This window comes from Fomitiporia mediterranea, assembly GCF_000271605.1.
Source record: "Fomitiporia mediterranea MF3/22 unplaced genomic scaffold FOMMEscaffold_11, whole genome shotgun sequence".
NCBI lineage: Eukaryota > Fungi > Basidiomycota > Agaricomycetes > Hymenochaetales > Hymenochaetaceae > Fomitiporia > Fomitiporia mediterranea.
Window position 1 is genome coordinate 1,022,018 of NW_006760396.1, and position 18,360 is coordinate 1,040,377.

At 46.5% G+C, this 18,360-nt stretch overlaps 4 protein-coding genes across 4 annotated transcripts; all 4 read left to right on the plus strand.

Annotated features, from left to right (window-relative positions):
- Positions 1 to 2,306: 2,306 nt before the first annotated feature.
- On the plus strand, positions 2,307 to 4,434 carry FOMMEDRAFT_170324 (uncharacterized protein; the record flags this gene model as incomplete). Its single annotated transcript, XM_007269991.1, has 3 exons — positions 2,307 to 2,425; positions 2,496 to 3,284; positions 3,344 to 4,434. Exons 2-3 carry the CDS (start codon positions 2,915 to 2,917, stop codon positions 4,432 to 4,434), a joined length of 1,461 nt encoding a protein of 486 aa, XP_007270053.1. The 5' UTR covers positions 2,307 to 2,425; positions 2,496 to 2,914.
- A 1,216-nt stretch (positions 4,435 to 5,650) lies between these two features.
- Positions 5,651 to 10,639, plus strand: FOMMEDRAFT_22826 (WD40 repeat-like protein; the record flags this gene model as incomplete). Its single annotated transcript, XM_007269764.1, has 7 exons — positions 5,651 to 5,750; positions 5,806 to 6,080; positions 6,132 to 6,182; positions 6,236 to 6,434; positions 6,487 to 6,627; positions 6,680 to 8,238; positions 8,287 to 10,639. The coding sequence occupies 7 exons, from the start codon at positions 5,651 to 5,653 to the stop codon at positions 10,588 to 10,590; spliced, it is 4,629 nt and encodes a 1,542-aa protein (XP_007269826.1). The 3' UTR covers positions 10,591 to 10,639.
- A 3,617-nt stretch (positions 10,640 to 14,256) lies between these two features.
- On the plus strand, positions 14,257 to 14,877 carry FOMMEDRAFT_50069 (WD40 repeat-like protein; the record flags this gene model as incomplete). Its single annotated transcript, XM_007269837.1, has 1 exon — positions 14,257 to 14,877. A coding segment is annotated over one exon (621 nt), but the record flags the coding sequence as incomplete, so codon positions are not given.
- Positions 14,878 to 15,121: 244 nt separating this feature from the next.
- On the plus strand, positions 15,122 to 17,624 carry FOMMEDRAFT_160178 (WD40 repeat-like protein; the record flags this gene model as incomplete). The annotated part of the gene is made up of 5 exons (XM_007269992.1): positions 15,122 to 16,321; positions 16,732 to 16,854; positions 17,062 to 17,296; positions 17,351 to 17,385; positions 17,502 to 17,624. The coding sequence occupies 5 exons, from the start codon at positions 15,122 to 15,124 to the stop codon at positions 17,622 to 17,624; spliced, it is 1,716 nt and encodes a 571-aa protein (XP_007270054.1).
- Between the last annotated feature and the right edge of the window lie 736 nt (positions 17,625 to 18,360).

The following is an 18,360-nucleotide window of genomic DNA, read 5'->3' on the forward strand; positions in this document are numbered from 1 at the left end:
CAATACTTTTGACACACACTGTAAGTCGTCTTTGCATCAGTATCCTAATTGTAAAAAAGTACAAAGGGTTTAGTATGACTTAAATCTACAAATTCATTACATTGATTCGAAAATATACGATTTATGTACCTTAAGCATTGTGTTCCTTGAGCTTAATAAATGGCAGATACATAAATCTAGGAATTCACTGAGACAGCCCAATTGAGCTGTCTACTCTCATGCTTATACCAAAGAATTAGGCAGAAACCATAGTTTATGTAAACAAAGATAATGGCACACTTCAACAACTGTTTTCATTTCTTAGATTCTCACCCTCTATACAACTACAAAGCGAATGTCTTCGAAGCTAAATATACTATATACATAAGGAGCATGTCTACACAGTAAAACATAGCATCTAGTCCTACATAGTAAGAACAGGTGCATTATTCACATACAAAGAGTACATTCCTCGGAACTCCTGGACATCAATCCTGCTGTGAGAACATTGCTATAGGATATTGCATGATCATCTCACTTCAGCTAATAACTGCAGCAAAGACTGTTGACATCTTGTCTATACAGTAGTCTACTAATAATGGGATAAAGACATAGTCCAAAGCACCACAAAGATGTTCTAAAGATAGAAGTTATAATTATATTCTGAGAAGTGAGATATTTCATTTGAACCTATTGCAATCCCGGACACAGTCCAATTTTAGTCTAGCAAACTACTCTCTTTTGCAATACATATTTCACTCGATTAGTAAGCGAAAGGCTCTTGAAGCCTGTTTATGCGAAATTTTAGCAATGTCTTCTGTGTTCAAATTTAGTTAAAAAGGACTTTGAGTTTGGGTAATATCTCTGCAGGATAATGCTAAGAAAGAGGTGCAGAATACAGTTACCACTTATATTACTGGAATGACATAGAAAGTGCCAAGGACACTCAGGGAATTGGTACAGTGGTAGTGTATCTTGCACCAAATATTTTAATAACACAAACTGGATACGGTCAAGATTATTGAATGTTTGCTCCCGTTTCACTCATGCGGTATCGTTCCCTACATATGCTTTAGACATGTATGGTGACAAATGTGCAAGCAGTAGTGTATAGCTGGAATCTTATAGTAATATTTCTATTGGCCCATAGTAGTAATGCACATGGACTTTTCAGTCGACTCTGTTGAGTTGCTGTTGAGGTTGTGTCCACGTCTTGGCTCACAGTATGCAACTTCATGTCTGCAAAGCGTTCCTAATACACAGAGAAAATTTCTATTTTACGCATAAGGTTGTTTAATACTCAATTTCTCCTACTTTAATAATTGAGAATGAATGGTATATAAACAAAGAGCATACACTCTGAGATCTTATATTCTTTAGTCCAAGTCCCAGGTTCTCGGAGTTGTAAGTTTAAGTTCTTCTTTCTAAGCCTCAGCTCATTGAAAGAAGTCACTTATAGGCATACTTGAAAACTGCGCTTCACAAATCGTTTGATCAAATTATGTGTAAGGTCGACATAACTAACTACTGCGATGGATCAAGGACAACAGATGTGAAATACAAGTGCACACGTAACTCTTCAAACCACGGGTGAGTATTCATTTATTATCAGAAAACGAAGAGGGGTGCGTAGTCGGCTGATCCGATCATCCCAGACTTTGTTCGCGGGTGAAGGAAAAACATTACGATAACGTTTGTAAAAGCGCTGACCCAAGGAACTGCAACAGTATTCCCAACCACAAGGACGTCATTATCCAAGGTGACACACGCGATCCAACGAGGGATATGTACTATAAACGCTGTGACGGTTCATACCGTAACGGACATGGTGAGACGCTTAGCGTTGGTAGCAGTCGTCGCAGGTGAAGGGTGAATGTGTGGGTGTTCTCATTAAGCAGCATTTCTGTCGTTCGCATGTCTACAAACGTTCGAGTGCAACTGATAGTCAGAAATAATCAAGAGTTTTAATAGATATGGATGTTACAAAGCTTATAGTAGTTCTGCAAACGAAGAAATTTTGCCTGTTTTAGTAAATCGATATAATCTGTTGTAGCATACAAGTATGTGTTTCTTTATAGAAATGTGATGATTTCAAACAAGTAGGAAACAGAGTATCCGCTCATAAAGAGGTGCCTTGTTGTATGTTAAGGTTACACATTCCAGGATGAAAGGTTGAAATGAGGCGAAGTGCGGCAGGAGCAAGTTGAAGCTTCGCAACACGTGATAAGTTGCCATTTATGGAATGCATTTACGGCATGGCATATCGCTGTCATTGCTCTCCAGTGTTCCACCTGTCGAAATGACTTCCCAGCCTACGAAAGACGGACGAGCCAAGCACAAGTGCTCCGTGTGAAGGAGATAATACGAGATGTCTATCTTATGTAGACAGCTTCTACAAGTGCCGTTTTTCGTGGGGAAGGCCGATAACTGTGGTGGTACACAACACGTGCGTTTGTCGCTGGTTCAAGTTGAAGTCCTCTGAAGTCAACTCTCTCTCTGTATGTACGTTTTCCCAGTTACAGCCAACGATGAATGTAGCGATTCTCCAATTATGTACAGCTCAAGGCTTGCACTGTTGCCGTCCACACGTCTTCGGCTTTACTGTCTGCAGTGTAGACGCCGAAATGGAACGAAACGGATGCACGTGTGTGAGCGTTGGCCAATCAGAGGCAAGATTTACTACGGTCGTGCGACACACATATCAAAGTCAAAACGGAGGCACAGCACGGTTGTTTTTAAATGGACAATGTTCTCTCTCTGCTGACGTCGCCTTCGGTTGCGCACGTTTATGCGCACACGAGCAGTTCTCTCCTTCCCGTCCTCTTATACCTCGCCCTTCGTTATCTCTCTCCACCCCAGAGACACTTGACGCCACCTATTGTCCTCGTCAACCACAGCACCCCGCACAGTTACGAGCACCTCTGGCACACCGTCAATGTATGCAGCGAGCGTGAATCCACCACGGCGTGCTAAGCTCCAGGCCATCACAGCTCTCCCAGCACTGCTACCGTCACCCAATACTTCTGAGTCTCCCTCCCCAAGACTGGTCGCATCCGGCTGTGTGACTGGTCCGCCGAGCTCTGTTCAAGTTCAGCAAGTTAGAAAGAAGCGCGGTCGTAAGCCCGCTTCAGGTAACGGCCCGTCATCGCGCGCAGCGAGGGAAGCAGCTCGTAAAGCCAACCATTCTCGCATCGAGAAAGCCCGCCGTGGAAAGATAAATAATGCTCTCGAGGAGCTGAAAATCCTTGTTCCTCCAGACTTTGCTTCGGCGAAGGAATACGACGATGAGGATGGAGACTGTCATGGTACTCAAATTCTGTTTGCGTCGCTTTGTCATATTTGTTTCCTGACAGATGATGTCCAGAGCCATCACAAGCTTCGCCGACGGTTGGAAAGAAGGCATCCAAGAAGCAACCCGTATCGGAGCGTGAATTCAAGCTCGATATCTTGGAACGCACCGTTCTATTTGTTCGTTCTCTTCTGCAACGAATCGACGCTGCCGAGAGTCAAGGGGATGACGGTTTTGCTGCCACGTCCTGTACTAGATGCTGCTGTAACGAAGAATGCAAAAGAGACGGCGTCGGCAGGAAGCGGAAGCACGCGGACGAAGACGAGACGAATCGGACTTGCAAAAAGCGACAGACGACTGCTGTTCAGGACCTATCCGACGCAGATGAAGAGCTTGAACAATTGTCTGACATTGACGAAGACGGAGATGAAGAAGACGACGAAATGAAAACGGTTGCGACTAGCGACGAGGAGGACGAGATTACAGCAGAGGAGACCGGTCCTGCGGTCCTGCCTCGCTCGCCACGGCACAAGCACGCGAATATCATACAATTACCCCCGATTTCGGAGCTGATTTCGTCAGTAGACAACATGTCATCTCGGCCTAGACAGTTACCTTCACCTTCAACTTCTCCTTATCTCCCTCCGCACGGCAATCAAACTCAGCGACTTGAAGGTATATTCGAGCAGAAACGGGGTGCATTATTGCATCCTTCGCCGTGCTTTTCTCCTCGTCAAATGTCGAGACGCTGCTCGGTTAACTCGGAGTACGGGACGCTAGCAACAACCACGCAGCAGATAGGACAGGATCGAACTGCTCCTTGCCCGGTTGGTATGGCGTACCTCTTGACACCTCCCTCGATGGACTTGAGCGGCCGTTCAACATGTACATCCGCTCCCGCGCTTCGTCTACCTTCCTCAGCGCTACCTTTCAACGTCAAATCCATCGTTCATCACGAGATGGATGGCAGGACCGAAGGTGAAGAAGACGGAAGTGCTCGTACTGCAACACTTGCGCTGTTGCAAATGCGTGGTGCAGGACCGGCTATCTCCAATATGGAAGTTGGAGCCGCGAAAGTAGTGAATGATTCCACTTCAGAAGCGCGTGCAAGGCCAAGTCTTACGCCGGGATGTATTCTTGGGATCGAAACTGAAAAACGGGCATGATACTGTAGTTTCTCTATTCTTGAGTTCATGTATTAGTGTATGATACACGATGTTGTTCAACTAGAGGAATATGTACTAGGTGTATTCATATGTCAGTGGGATTATTGAGTGAATTGTCGTTATCATTCATCTGCTAATAGCATGCACAGGCCGAAATGAAACATACTGTGCTAGATTATGTGACCTTTTTGACTTTGCAAAATTTTTGTTCAAAATTTCAGAGTCTACAACAATCCATAAACTCACACCTGCACTCTGCCTAGTCACCCAGAAACTAATGAATGTAATGATTCTCCCACTTGTATTAGAATTTGAGTAATTATTTTTTTTGAGTGTACATAAATTTCAGTTCTTCATGTTCATGATCTTACATAACTTTACATTAGATAAGAACACATAATGAAATCTGGTAGATACACTTTTGCTATCAATTTCCTTTTTGAATTCAGTGTTGTCACCACACTTGGAATTACAGTCGCCCATATGAATGGTAGTAGGCTAGTAGCACTCCACTCAATTCTTAGTACTTAATGTCTTTTCAGCTTTTAGTCAAATTGGCTCCTGCCCCAGTTGTTCACAATAAAGGGGTAGGGCTAATCCTGAGGGTTGTTGTTGTTCTTCATTTGCAGATATCTTTCAAAGTATTCTGCCCGAAGACTGATGCTACGACTGACACATAGCCGAGGCAACCTGCATCACGTGGCAAAGAATTCACTATTTTCTTTTGAGGAGACAGTACAGCAGTTTGAGGTGACTTTTCATGTAGACGGACGGACCGGTTACACTGATTGTGACACTGAGCGTCTATCATACTTCCAATCCACATGACCTAGATCGAAGCAATACTGAGTAGAGGGCACGGTGTACCCTGTCCCTCCTTACCCATGTCCACCATGAGTGCAATGCTCAACTTCAGGGGTGTGTTTGTCCTCCTGATTCCAGTGTCCCAGGCGAGGTTTAACGTGGATATGCTTTTCAGTGATACGTGTCGACAGTCTACAGTGGGATCGTTCGTTGCACAGCAAAGTACCAAATATTCTTGTCGAAATATGTCTTGGTGGTGTCCTTCGGAAGACGCGTGCGATCAAGGATAAATCACACATTTGGAATGAGACCTTGTCATTGTACGTACACCATCCACTCTGTTTCGACAGTAGGGATTCATGTCAATAAATGCAGCCCGACAGTAGATGTGTCCACGATCGTTACGATCAAGATGCTGCATAAATCATCAATTCCATTTCGCGACGATACTTGTATTGGCTCGATCAACATCGAACTCGTGGAGTTATCCGGAAGATGTATCAACGGGCCGGGTGTGTTTTTACTCGCACTTTCATCTACATATCACTCATCATGAGCTCATCCTAGCTCATCTTCCTTTCGATGCACCTGCGGGAAAGAATTATGGAAAGCCAACTCTGGTCGTTCGTCTGCTGGATGCGACCATCACATCTGTGGATCTCAGCACCGATCTCGATACCGCGATTGAGGCAGTACCTAGAGTGGCCCACCTCACTGGGCCCGATGATTCGGTGAACCAATGTCTGTCGACGCTAAATGAAGAAAGGGATCTGGGGAAGTCTTTATTGGCACTAGTTGAAAAGACAGGAGTACTTGTCAACATCATTGATAAGTTATCTACTGTACGTTCTTGAGGTGCTATAGCTTTTTCTGAATTTGCTCATGAGCTCCAGCTTCATCCATATGTGAACGCGGCTTGGCAGCTGGCGTCAGCATTACTCAAAGTACCTTCGATCCACTTGATACGGTTTGAACGCCTAGACTCATGTATTTCTAGGCCGTGTCTCACCAGATTGAGACAGATGATAAACTCGTCAATTTGGTCTATCTCATGGAGGATACTTACGATTTTGTCACCGATGTCAAATCACTTCCTAACAAGATCGAAAGGATGAAGCGGACAATCGAGAGTCTCTCACAGCAGACAATTGAGTGCTGCAGATTTGTCCTGCACTATACTGATCGCAACTTCCCTCGTATGTCGAACATGTGATGCCGAATTTAGCAAGTAACTAACTTCCACATCAGAGCGGATGCTCCAGATGAGCCGGCCAAAGGTCGACGAGTTCATCGGGCGTTTCGGAGATCTTAAGAGGTCGCTCGAACAAGGCATCATTCTACAGACTGCATTCGTTTCCGCGCGAATCTCGGATAAAGTTGATGATATGCGTAGGTGGAACAGTTTACTATTGAGTCCACAGACTAAGCAGGCTTCGATTAGATTTCAAGGATATGCTCTGCCCGAATGACATGAACGCATTTAAGCGTGGGCGATGCCTTGAAGATACGCGGATAGAGGTTCTAAACGAAATCATGAATTGGCTTTTATCAGACACGGAGCAAAACATCCTATGGTTGCGCGGCGTCGCGGGATCCGGAAAGAGCACGATTGCGACGACGATTGCAGAGCACTGTCGTGAGATGTCGTGCCTTGGTGCATTCCTGTTTTTCAATCGAGTGGATGGTGCTGAGGATCAACTTACTTCTATTTTCCGGACGATTGCATTCCAACTTGCCTTATTTGACTCGTCTATTGCAAGGCAGGTCGAGGCTGCTATTCAGAAGAGCAACCAGATCAATGAGGCTGTTGCAGAAGTGCAGTTCAATAGGCTTCTGTTAGAACCACTCAAAGCAGCGAGAGGTGAGATGCAGGGTCCGGTCGTCATCGTCCTCGACGCATTGGATGAATGTGGCACGCTTAGCGCTCGACGAAAATTGATGTCGCTCCTACAAAAGGAGTTCGGAAAGCTACCCCGCAATTTCAGATTCCTCATTACGAGCCGACCAGAGGATGATATCAACAAAGCAATGTCAAACCACCCGGACTTAGTTTATGAGCTTGCGTTGGATTCAGGATCGGCGGCGAGCAGGCGCGACGTTCTACACTACGTTGACCAGGAGATGCGAAATGTCATAGCAGACGCAGATATATCCATCCCGGAGAGCTGGCAATGGGATACAAAGATGAAAAAGTTAGCCGATGCTTCGGAAGGATTATTTATATGGGCATCGACTGCCATCAAGCTTGTCTTAGAGAGTCCTAGGAGGTTTCGAAAACTGGATGAACTCGTCAATGCATCTCATCAATTGAAGGGTCTTGACCAGCTGTATGACTCGGTCCTGCGGAACTCTGGAGTCATTGCAACGGACGATTCGTCTTCTATAGCTCACTTTGTGCAAGTCTTAGGCCTTGTCCTGCTCAGCCGCGTTCCACTTTCAGACACAATAATCGATGCAATCCTCGGTTTGTCACCCACCGAACCATCGCGTGAAATTCTGTCGAAGCTTGGCAGTGTACTTGTATTCAGACGAGGCGAACCCGTTCATGTACTCCATACCTCATTCGCTGACTACCTCTTATCCACGCACTCAGGCTGCTCCCAACCGGGTAGCCAGCATATGCACCTTTCCAAATGTCCATCCAATCCATGGTTCATTAACAAAGCCTCCCAGCAGTCCACCATTGCCATGCGGTGCTTTATCGTCATGAAGGAAATGCTTCATTTTGACATGTGTGGTCTCGAATCGTCTTTCATACGCAACAAGAAAGTTACCGGGATCGAGGGTCGAATCAACGAGACATTACCGCCGCATCTGCAATATGCGTGCGTGTACTGGGCACAGCACCTCATCGATGCACCGTACTCGTGCGAGCTGTTGGATGAGTTGACAACACTCGCGCGCAAGCGGTTGTTATATTGGTTTGAGGTGGTTGGCCTACTGGGCCTAGTGCGCAGTGTTGCAAGCCGGGCACTCATGGACGCTGCTGCGTGGTCCGAGGTGAGCAACATCGAGCTCAGTTGTGTACTGGCGTTAATTCTCGTCTAGCAGCATGATTCAGACATTTCGTCGTTTCTAAAGGATGCTAGCAGACTTGCCGACGAATTTGCTATCCCTATAGCCGAAAGCACGCCGCATATCTACGTCTCTATGCTCCCACTCATGAAGGGCGAATCGGAATTCGCAGCCCACTACTCGAAACAGACGTCTCGGGTGGTAGAAGTGGATCGAATAGGGACGAAATGGCCACCACTGTGGTTGAGGGTCTTGGAAGGACACTCAAATACTGTTCGGTCTGTCGCATTCTCACCTGATGGGAAGTGTGTCGCGTCAGGCTCCTGCGACGGGACAGTAAGACTCTGGGACATTGAGAACGGTGAAGCGCTATGCGAATTTTTCGAAGAGAATGGAGCCGAGGTCGGTTCCGTCGCATTCTCACCAGACGGCCTTCGCATCGCCTTTGGGTCAGCTCGCGGGGCAGTCACGATTTGGGACATTGAATCGAGGGTGGTGGTCTCAGGATCATTTGAAGGGCATACCGAAGGTGTTTGGGCTGTCGCATTTGCACCTGACGGAACGCACATTGTGTCGGCCTCGATGGACACGACGATAAGAGTGTGGGACGTCAAGAACGGGTCCGCTGTTCATGTTCTCGAGGGACATACGGCTGCTGTACGTTCTGTCACCTTCTCCTCTGATGGGAAGCGAATATTTTCAGGCTCCAAGGACAAGACAATTCGAATCTGGGACGCGATAACTGGACAGGCTATTGACGAGCCTTTCGTTGAGCACACCGACGAAATTCGGTGTCTGGCAGCCTCGCCTGATGGTATGCGTATTGTCTCTGGCTCGCGTGATGACACAGTGATAGTCTGGGACATGGAGAGTAGGCAAGCTGTTGCTGGCCCATTTCGGCATTCAAACATTGTCACTTCCGTCGCATTTTCGCCTGACGGAAGGTGTGTTGTGTCAGGTTCTGCAGATAATACAATCATTGTCTGGAACGTGGAGAATGGTGATATTGTTTCTGGTCCTTTCACCAGCCATGCAAATACTGTTAATTCTGTTGCCTTCTCACCTGATGGGTCACACATTGTCTCGGGTTCCAGTGACAAGACTGTCAGACTCTGGGACGCATCGATGGGCAAGATTGTATCTGACACGTCTGCCAGGCACACAGAAGCAATTGTGTCTGTTGCTTTCTCTCCAGACGGTAGTCGGATAGCGTCAGGCTCATTTGACAAAACAGTGAGACTCTGGGACGCCAGCACTGGGCAAGTAGCTTCTGTACCGTTTGAGGGACATCGACACATTGTTAATTCTGTTGCCTTTTCGTCTGATGGGAAACGAATTGTATCTGGTTCTCAGGATAAGAGTGTCATTGTCTGGGACGTAGAAAGTGGTAAGATGACATTCAAGCCGCTCAAAGGGCACACCGACACTGTTGCTTCTGTTGTCTTCTCTCTTGATGGCACACATATTGTCTCTAGCTCTTTTGACAAGACCATCATTATCTGGGATGCTGAAAACGGTGACATGCTTGCTCAATCTGAACAAATGCACACGACTGCAATTGACATTGTTGCCTTCTCACCGGATGGTACACTTATCGCATCAGCGTCTGTCGACAACGACGTTGTCATCTGGAATGCCGCAGGCGGGAAAAGTGTTTCCGGACCTTTCAAAGCAATTGAAGACAGCAACTTACAGGAGTTTGCGCCACTTGCCTTCTCTCCCGACGGGAGGTGTATTGCCTCGCGCAGTTCGGACAATGATATCATCATTCGTGACGTGCAGAGTGGCCACATCAAGTCTGGACCGCTGGAGGGGCACGGCAACAAAGTCACGTCCGTTGCGTTTTCACCTGACGGGGCATACCTTGTTTCTGCGTCCTACGATCGGACAGTTATTGTGCGGGATGCCAGCAGTGGAAATATCGTTTCTAAACCATATGAAGGACACACCAGTCCTGTTAGTTGCATCGCCTTTTCACCAGACGGTTCACGTATTGTCTCCTGCTCCTTTGACACAACAATACGTATCTGGGAGATAACAGGCAAAGAAGACGATTCTTTAACGACTAGGAGTTTGCAAGGCAATGTAGTACCCTCATGCTCCCACATACAAGACGTCGACGATGGTCTTGCAAGTTGGGCTCTTGCAGACAACGGATGGGTGTTAGGTCCTCAAGGCGAGTTGCTGTTATGGCTTCCACCTGACATTCGTCCGACTCTTTGGCGGCCACAGAACACGGCTGTATTCAGTTGCGAATTTTCCACAAATCTGAATTTCAAGGACGTCGCACATGGCTGGTGTTGGCATGAATGTTTCAATCCGGATGTACAACTTTGACTGTTTTTTTCCTTCCATTCACTATTATGTATCTCCAATATTACTAATCTATCCTTTTATAAATGCTCTTTGCTGCTATAGCTGAGAACATCCTTGTGTAGTTTTGCAAATTGAGCAGCAAGTAATGATAATCGTTGCTTAGACATGGAAGCGGTTTTATTAGTTTGCTTAGTACTATCTTGCAGCTTCTTACCATTCTTGGGACATTCATTCCATTCAAGCTTTGAATCAGCAAACGAACAACACAGAAGAGCTGTTGTATATACATACCAGTTGTCTGTTTATTTAAACAGTGAAATTTCCACATGGGTTGTTGAGATAGCGATCGCGAGCTGGGTAAACCCGAAGACACATGACTTGACCGTCGCGTTTGAGTGGATTTTATAGTCCTCCGTCGGAGGTTTACCTTTACTCGAGCGTCCACTGTGCTTCCAACAACTCATAGGATCCAGATTGAGGCGACGCACATGGGTGGAGGGAGGTACGTCTACTTCCACAACGTGCACCATGCTCAACGTACAGGGTATGTCCTTTCACTTAATCCTGGGGGAACCTGTCGGCGGCTACATCGACATGTTTCTTCAGTGATCCGTGTTGATAGTGTGCGGTGGAATCGTTCACTGCACAACAAAGTGTCAAACGTCTATGTCGAAATGTGTCTTGGAAGAAGACGCGCACGGTCAAGGACAAATCACAGACTTGGAACGAGACCCTGTCATTGTTTGTGCGTGTATCTCTCTCCGCTTTGAATTCGACATCAGGAATTCATGTCAGTGGTATAGCCCAGCAGCAGATCCGTCCACGATCGTATTTATCAAGGTCCTGCATAAATCGGCGATCCCATTTCGAGATGATACATGCATCGGTACGATCGATATAGAACTCGGCGAGTTATCCGGAAAATGTATCAACGGGCCGGGTGTGTTTTCACTTTCCCTTTTCATCAACGAATTGCTCACCATACGCTATTCCTAGCTCATCTTCCTCTCAACGCACCAGTAGGGAAGAATTACGGAGAGCCAACTCTTGTTATTCATCTGTTGAATGCGACTGTCACATCTGTGGATCTCGGCCCTGATGTCAATACCGCGATTGAGGCAGTACGTAGGCTGGACCACTCTGGTGGGACAAATTATGTAACGGAGCAAAGGTTGTCGATTTCGGATGAAGAGGGAGATCTGGGGAAGTCTATCTTAGCACTAGTAGAAAAGACGGGAATTCTAGTTAAGGTCGTTGACAATTTATCCACCGTATGTCCTTGAGTATCTATAAATTCGACAGAGTTTGCTCATCAGACATAGCTTCATCCATATGTGAACGCAGCTTGGCGGCTGGCGTCAGCATTGCACAAGGTACCTTTAATCTAGCTTGATATATTCTGATATACCTAGATTTATGTATTCTCTAGGCCGTGTCCCACCAGATCGAGACAGATCGCAAAGTCGACCATTTGGTCATTGTCATGGCGGATGCCTATGATTTCGTCATCGATATCAAATCACTTCCGAGCAAGATCGAGAGGCTGAAGCAAACAATTGAAAGTCTCTTGCAACAGACAATCGAGTGCTGCAGATTTGTCCTACACTATACTAATCGAAATTTTCCTGGTATGTCGATTGTTTCATGAAATCAATGGGAAGCTAATTCTCGATATCAGGACGGATGATCCAAAAAAGCCGGACAAAAGTTGACGAGTTTATTGAGCGTTTCGGAGAATTCAATAGATCACTTGAACAGGGCATAGCTCTACAGACTGCATTCGTTTCCGCGCGGATCTCCGACAAAGTTGATGATTTGTGTAAGTAGAACAGCATGGTAAAGAGACTGGACTGAGTAAGCTTTGTTAGATTTCAAGGATGTGCTCTGTCCGAATAACATGAATGCATTTAAACGTGGTCGATGCCTTGAAGATACACGGATAGAAGTTCTAAACGAAATCATGGATTGGCTTTTATCGGACACAGAACAAAATATCCTATGGCTGCGAGGCGCTGCGGGGACTGGAAAGAGCACGATTGCGACGACGATTGCAGAGCACTGTCGTGACATGTCGTGCCTTGGTGCATTTCTGTTTTTCAACCGAGTCGATGGTGCTAAGGACCGGCTCACCTCTATTTTCCGGACGATTGCATTCCAACTTGCCTTATCTAACTCGTCTATTGCGAGGCACATCGAAGCTGCTATTCAGAAGACCAACCAAATCAGCGAGGCTGTTGCGGAAGTGCAGTTCAATAGGCTTCTATTAGAACCACTCAAAGCAACAAGAGATGAGATGCAGGGTCCGGTCGTCATCGTCCTCGACGCGTTGGATGAATGTGGCACGCTTAGCGCTCGACGAAAATTGATGTCGCTCCTACAAAAGGAGTTCGGAAAGCTACCCCGCAATTTCAGATTCCTCATTACGAGCCGGCCAGAGGATGATATCAACAAAGCGTTGTCGAATCGCCCAAACTTAGTTTATGAGGTCGCGTTGGATTCAGGATCGGCAGAGAGCAGGCGCGATGTTCTACACTACGTTGACCAGGAGATGCGAAATGTCATTGCGGACACAGATATATCCGTCCCGGAGAGCTGGCAGTGGGATATGAAGATGAAAAGTTAGCCGATGCTTCGGAAGGCTTATTTATATGGGCATCGACTGCTATCAATCTTGTCTCAGAGAGTCCTGGGAAGTTTCGAAAACTGGATGAACTCGTCAATGCATCTTATCGATTTAGGGGTCTTGACCAACTGCATGAGTCAGTGCTAAGAAACTCCGGAGTCATTGCAACGGACGATTCGTCTTCTATATCTCGCTTTGTGCAAGTCTTAGGCCTTGTCCTGCTCAGCCGTGTTCCACTTTCAGACACTGTAATTGATGCAATCCTTGGTTTGCCGTCTACCGAACCATCGCGTGAAATTCTGTCGAAGCTTGGCAGTGTACTTGTATTCAGACGAGGCGAACCCGTCCATGTACTCCACACATCATTCGCCGACTACCTCTTATCCACGTGCTGCCCCCAACCGTGCCGCGAGCATAAAAACCCTTCCAAATGTCCATCCGATGCATGGTTCATGGACAAGGCCTCTCAGCAATCAGCCATCGCCATGCGATGTTTTATCGTCATGAAGGACATGCTTCATTTTAATATGTGCGATCTCGAATCATCTCTTGTATATAACAAAAATGTCATCGGGATCGAGGGCCGTATCAACGAGACTTTACCACCACATCTGCAATATGTGTGCACGTACTGGGCACAGCACCTTGCTGAAGCTCGGTATTCGCACGAATTGTTAGGCGCACTAAAGGCATTCGCGTACGAGCGCCTGCTATACTGGTTTGAGGTTCTTAGTCTGCTGGGTCAGGTCGGTCGAATTGCAAGCCGAACACTCCTGGTCGCCGCTACATGGTCCGAGGTGAGTGCGGTCTGCTGGGATCCTGACCAAACACTGATCCTTGTCTATAAGTATGATTCAGACACTTCGTCATTTTTAAAGGATGCTAGCAGACTCGCCTCCGCATTCGCCGTACCCATGACCGAAAGCACACCGCATATCTACGTCTCTACGCTCCCACTCATGGAGGGCGATTCGAAGGTGGCTGCTCACTACTCCAAACAGACATCTCGGATGGTGGTAGTCGATCGAATAGGGACGAAACGACCACCACTATGGTTGAAAGTACTGGAGGGACATTTGGATAGCGTTAATTCTGTCTCATTCTCGCCTGATGGGAAGCGTATCGCGTCGGGCTCCCGGGATGGAATAGCCAGAATTTGGGACATTGAGAGCGGTGAGGTGCTATGCGAATTTTTTCAAGACGATGGATTCAGTATCACTTCTGTCGCATTCTCCCCAGACGGCCGTCGTATCGCCTCCGAGTCGTGGGACGGGACAGTCACAATCTGGGACATTGAGTCGAGGGAAGCGGTCTCCGGGCCATTTAAAGGGCACACCGAAGGTGTGTGGGCTGTCGCAGTTTCACCTGGCGGAACACTCATTGCATCGGCGTCGGAGGACAAAATGATAAGAGTGTGGGACGTCAAGAGCGGGTCCACCGTCCATGTTCTTGAAGGACATACTGCTGCTGTACGTTCTTTCGTCTTCTCCTTTGACGGGAAGCGAATCGTTTCGGGCTCATATGACAAGACGATTCGAGTCTGGGACGCGACAACAGGGCGGGCCATTGGTGAGCCTTTTGTAGGGCACACGGACGAAGTCTGGTCTGTGGCAATCTCGCCCGACGGCAAGCACATTGTCTCTGGCTCAAGTGATTTCACAGTGAGAGTCTGGGACTTGGAGAGCAGGAACGTCGTCACTGGCCCATTTTGGCATTCGAACACTGTCACTTCTGTCTCATTTTCGTCTGACGGAAAGCGTTTTTTGTCGGGCTCTGCTGACACAATCGTAGTTCGGGACGTGGACATCGGTGACATTGTTTCTGGCCCATTCACTGGTCATGCAGATTATGTTTCCTCTGCTGCCCTCTGATGGGTCACGTATTGTCTCGGGATCCAGTGATAAGACTGTCAGGCTCTGGGACGCATCGATGGGCAAAGTTGTATTCGACACCTCTGCCAGGCACACAGAATTAGTTCTTTCTGTCGCTTTCTCTCCAGATGGCAGTCAGATAGTCTCGGGCTCGGTTGATAAATCAGTAAGACTTTGGGATGCTAACACAGGAGAGGTAATTTCTTCACCATTCGAGGGACATGGGCACTTTGTCAATTCTGTTGCCTTTTCACCTGATGGGAAACGAATTGTCTCTGGTTCTCGCGATGAGAGTGTAATTATCTGGGACGTAAATGATGGTGAGATGGTATTCAGGCTGTGCAAAGGCCACGCAGATAGGGTTACTTCTGTCGTCTTCTCTCCTGACGGCACACGTATCGTCTCTGGCTCTTCGGACAGAACTATCATTGTCTGGAATGCCGAAAACAGGGACATAATTTCTCGTTCAGAACAACTGCACAAGTCTGCAATCTGGACTGTTGCCTTCTCACCAGATGGCACATTTATTGCGTCGGCGTCCGTCGAAAACGATGTCATCATATGGATTGCCGAAAGTTGGAAACGTGTTTCCGGTCCTTTCAAAGCATCCAAAGACAGCACTGAACAATATTTTGCACCACTTGCCTTTTCTCCTGACGGGAGGCGGGTTGCCTCGCGCGACTCGGATGATAATATCATTATTCGTGACGTGCAGACCGGCCACATCGAGTCTGGACCGATGGAGGGGCACAGCGACATAGTCCCGTCTGTTGCATTCTCACCTGACGGTGCATACCTTGTTTCCGGGTCATACGATCGGATGGTTATTGTTTGGGATGCAAGCAATGGAAGTATTGTTTCTGAGCCGTACAAAGGACATACCAGTCCCATAACCTGCGTTGCCTTTTCACTAGATAGTTCGCGTATTGTTTCCTGCTCTTATGATGCGACAATCCGTATTTGGAATGTACTGGGCAAAGAAGGTTATTCCTCCATGACAAGAGGAGTGCCAGACAACGTGGTCGCCTCGTACTCATCCACACAAGACGTCAACGAAGGCTTTGTGAGGTGGAAATTGTCTGACAATGGTTGGGTATTAAGTCCACAAGGGGAGTTACTTTTATGGCTTCCTCCCGACATTCGTCCGACTCTCTGGCAGCCACAGAATACAACTGTTTTCAGTTGCGAATTTTCCACGAAGTTAAATTTCAAGGACGTTGCACATGGCCAGCGTTGGCAAGAGTGTTTCAATCCGGATGTGACTTGACTATTACTTCCATTCACTGTTATATACCTCCAGTATTGTTGGTCTTCTTTATAAAATCACTTTTGGTCTCCTTAGCTCAGGATGTCCTGTGCAGGATTATCAAATTGATCTTGCCCTCTTGTTTTTTGTTTTTTTTTGAGTATTGTACTAGCATAGTAGTGTTCCAGCAATGACACATTGTACTGGAATGGGATGGACACAAGTAGAGCAGTAGATGGACATTGATCCTTCATTAGACATAGAAGCTGTTTTTATTCGCTTGCCGTCTTTTGATACTCATGGCTGTGGAAAGTCTACTTGTTTCTCTCGAGTTGTGAGTCAGTTATCAATACGACTCGGTTATGTCATTTGTGTTGTTCTATTATGTTATGTAGGCCATCCTGGTCTGATTACCCATTTAGAGATTCGGGTCACGCAACAAAAGCACAAACAGAATTGAGCCGCTTGACCTTCGATCGGCAGCTCGAGCTGCGTATCTTCCTCAGGACTTTCCATCTCTCCAGGTCATGGTATCATTCTGCAATGTGAGTGCTCTATATCACTCATTGGAATAGATCAATGCGGCTTTCAGTAACGATAGTTTTCACATACTAGGGCAAGAGAATGCATCTGAGAATTGCATCGACAAATTACATCGATATTCTCTATAAATAACTCTATTGCTCAAAGCGATTAGTCGGTATCCTCATTTCATTGTGTTTTATTAACTCACAATCTATACTAAGTCGTAGTGCATCGGATGCGAGCCCTCTTTCCCTCATATTCAAATGCAAGCAAAAGATGCCCATCGCACGTACGGTCCGGATAGCAGCTCTGCATTTTTTATTTTTTCCGCCCGTGAATCCCGACACTTGGGGACGATGCAACACTCTGCATTACCAAACCATATTGTCCTTTTCGACCGGCAATCTCGAATTTCCGAACCGGACCTTGCTACCTCGTCAGCAAGTCTATGGAACGATCGATGTACACGATGCCTGACTAGTAGTCTATTCAGCGCTCTGCTTTTTCTTCATCAAGTTTCAGGACGTGCCTTGCGTCGCCGAACATGGAAGGTCTGACAAGGGATGTCACCTACGAGTATAGTGTGCTGTGTATGTCTGTCCACATGTCTTTGAAATGAGCGTTTTGCATATTCACTCAGTAATGTAATATTGCATCCGATTTGAAGTGGAATATCGCGCGGGGTATGTCCACCAAGCTCGTTACAGGACCCGTTGTCGTCGGCAGAGCTTACAAGATCGAAAGTGCAATATCCGTCAATGTATCCGTTTCAGATGGACGCTCGGCTTAGGTGCGGTCCAGGCGGCGTTCTCGAATTATTTCACTCTATAAAACATCGCTTGTCCGGATGGGAATTCCCATTGTACAGAGTAATCACACGACACGGCGAGGAACGCATTCCACCCTGTCCTGAGATAGCGTCTCCTCGTTTTCCGACATCTCCATATTTAATGAAACTAGTACGTTTCGAAGTGAGATCACAGGCCTGAGTGATTTCAGAGCAATAGTATAAAGGGCATGTAAATCGCAAGGCAGGCTAATGCAGCATCGAGCAGCAACAAAAGTCACGATGAAGTCTTCGATCCATACTCGTCTCTTCTATGCTGTTCTGGCAAGTGCCGTTGCTGTCTTACATGTCTCTGCAGTGTGCCCAGCAGGGAATATAGGAGTCAGCATCCAAGTGGAGCCTTTCAACATTATGGGTGCTCGTGCAGAGGTAAGTCTTTTGCACTGTTTTTACTGTCGTTTTCATAAATATTGTCACACGCGCGATTCGTGATTTTCGTCACACTAAGTACACTCAAATACAAAATCTACTATAACTCAACTAATACTTAACCAAATTACATGATCTAAGCTGTAAAAATTATACTTTTGAAGTATCTTTCATATTCCAGAAAAAATAAATTAAAATGATCAAAAATTGAGTAAGATACAACACAATATGTGAGTTTTCCCTATATTTCATGTATATGAGTTTTCCTGGCCCTAAAACTGATTGTACACTACTATAAACTAGTCTAAAT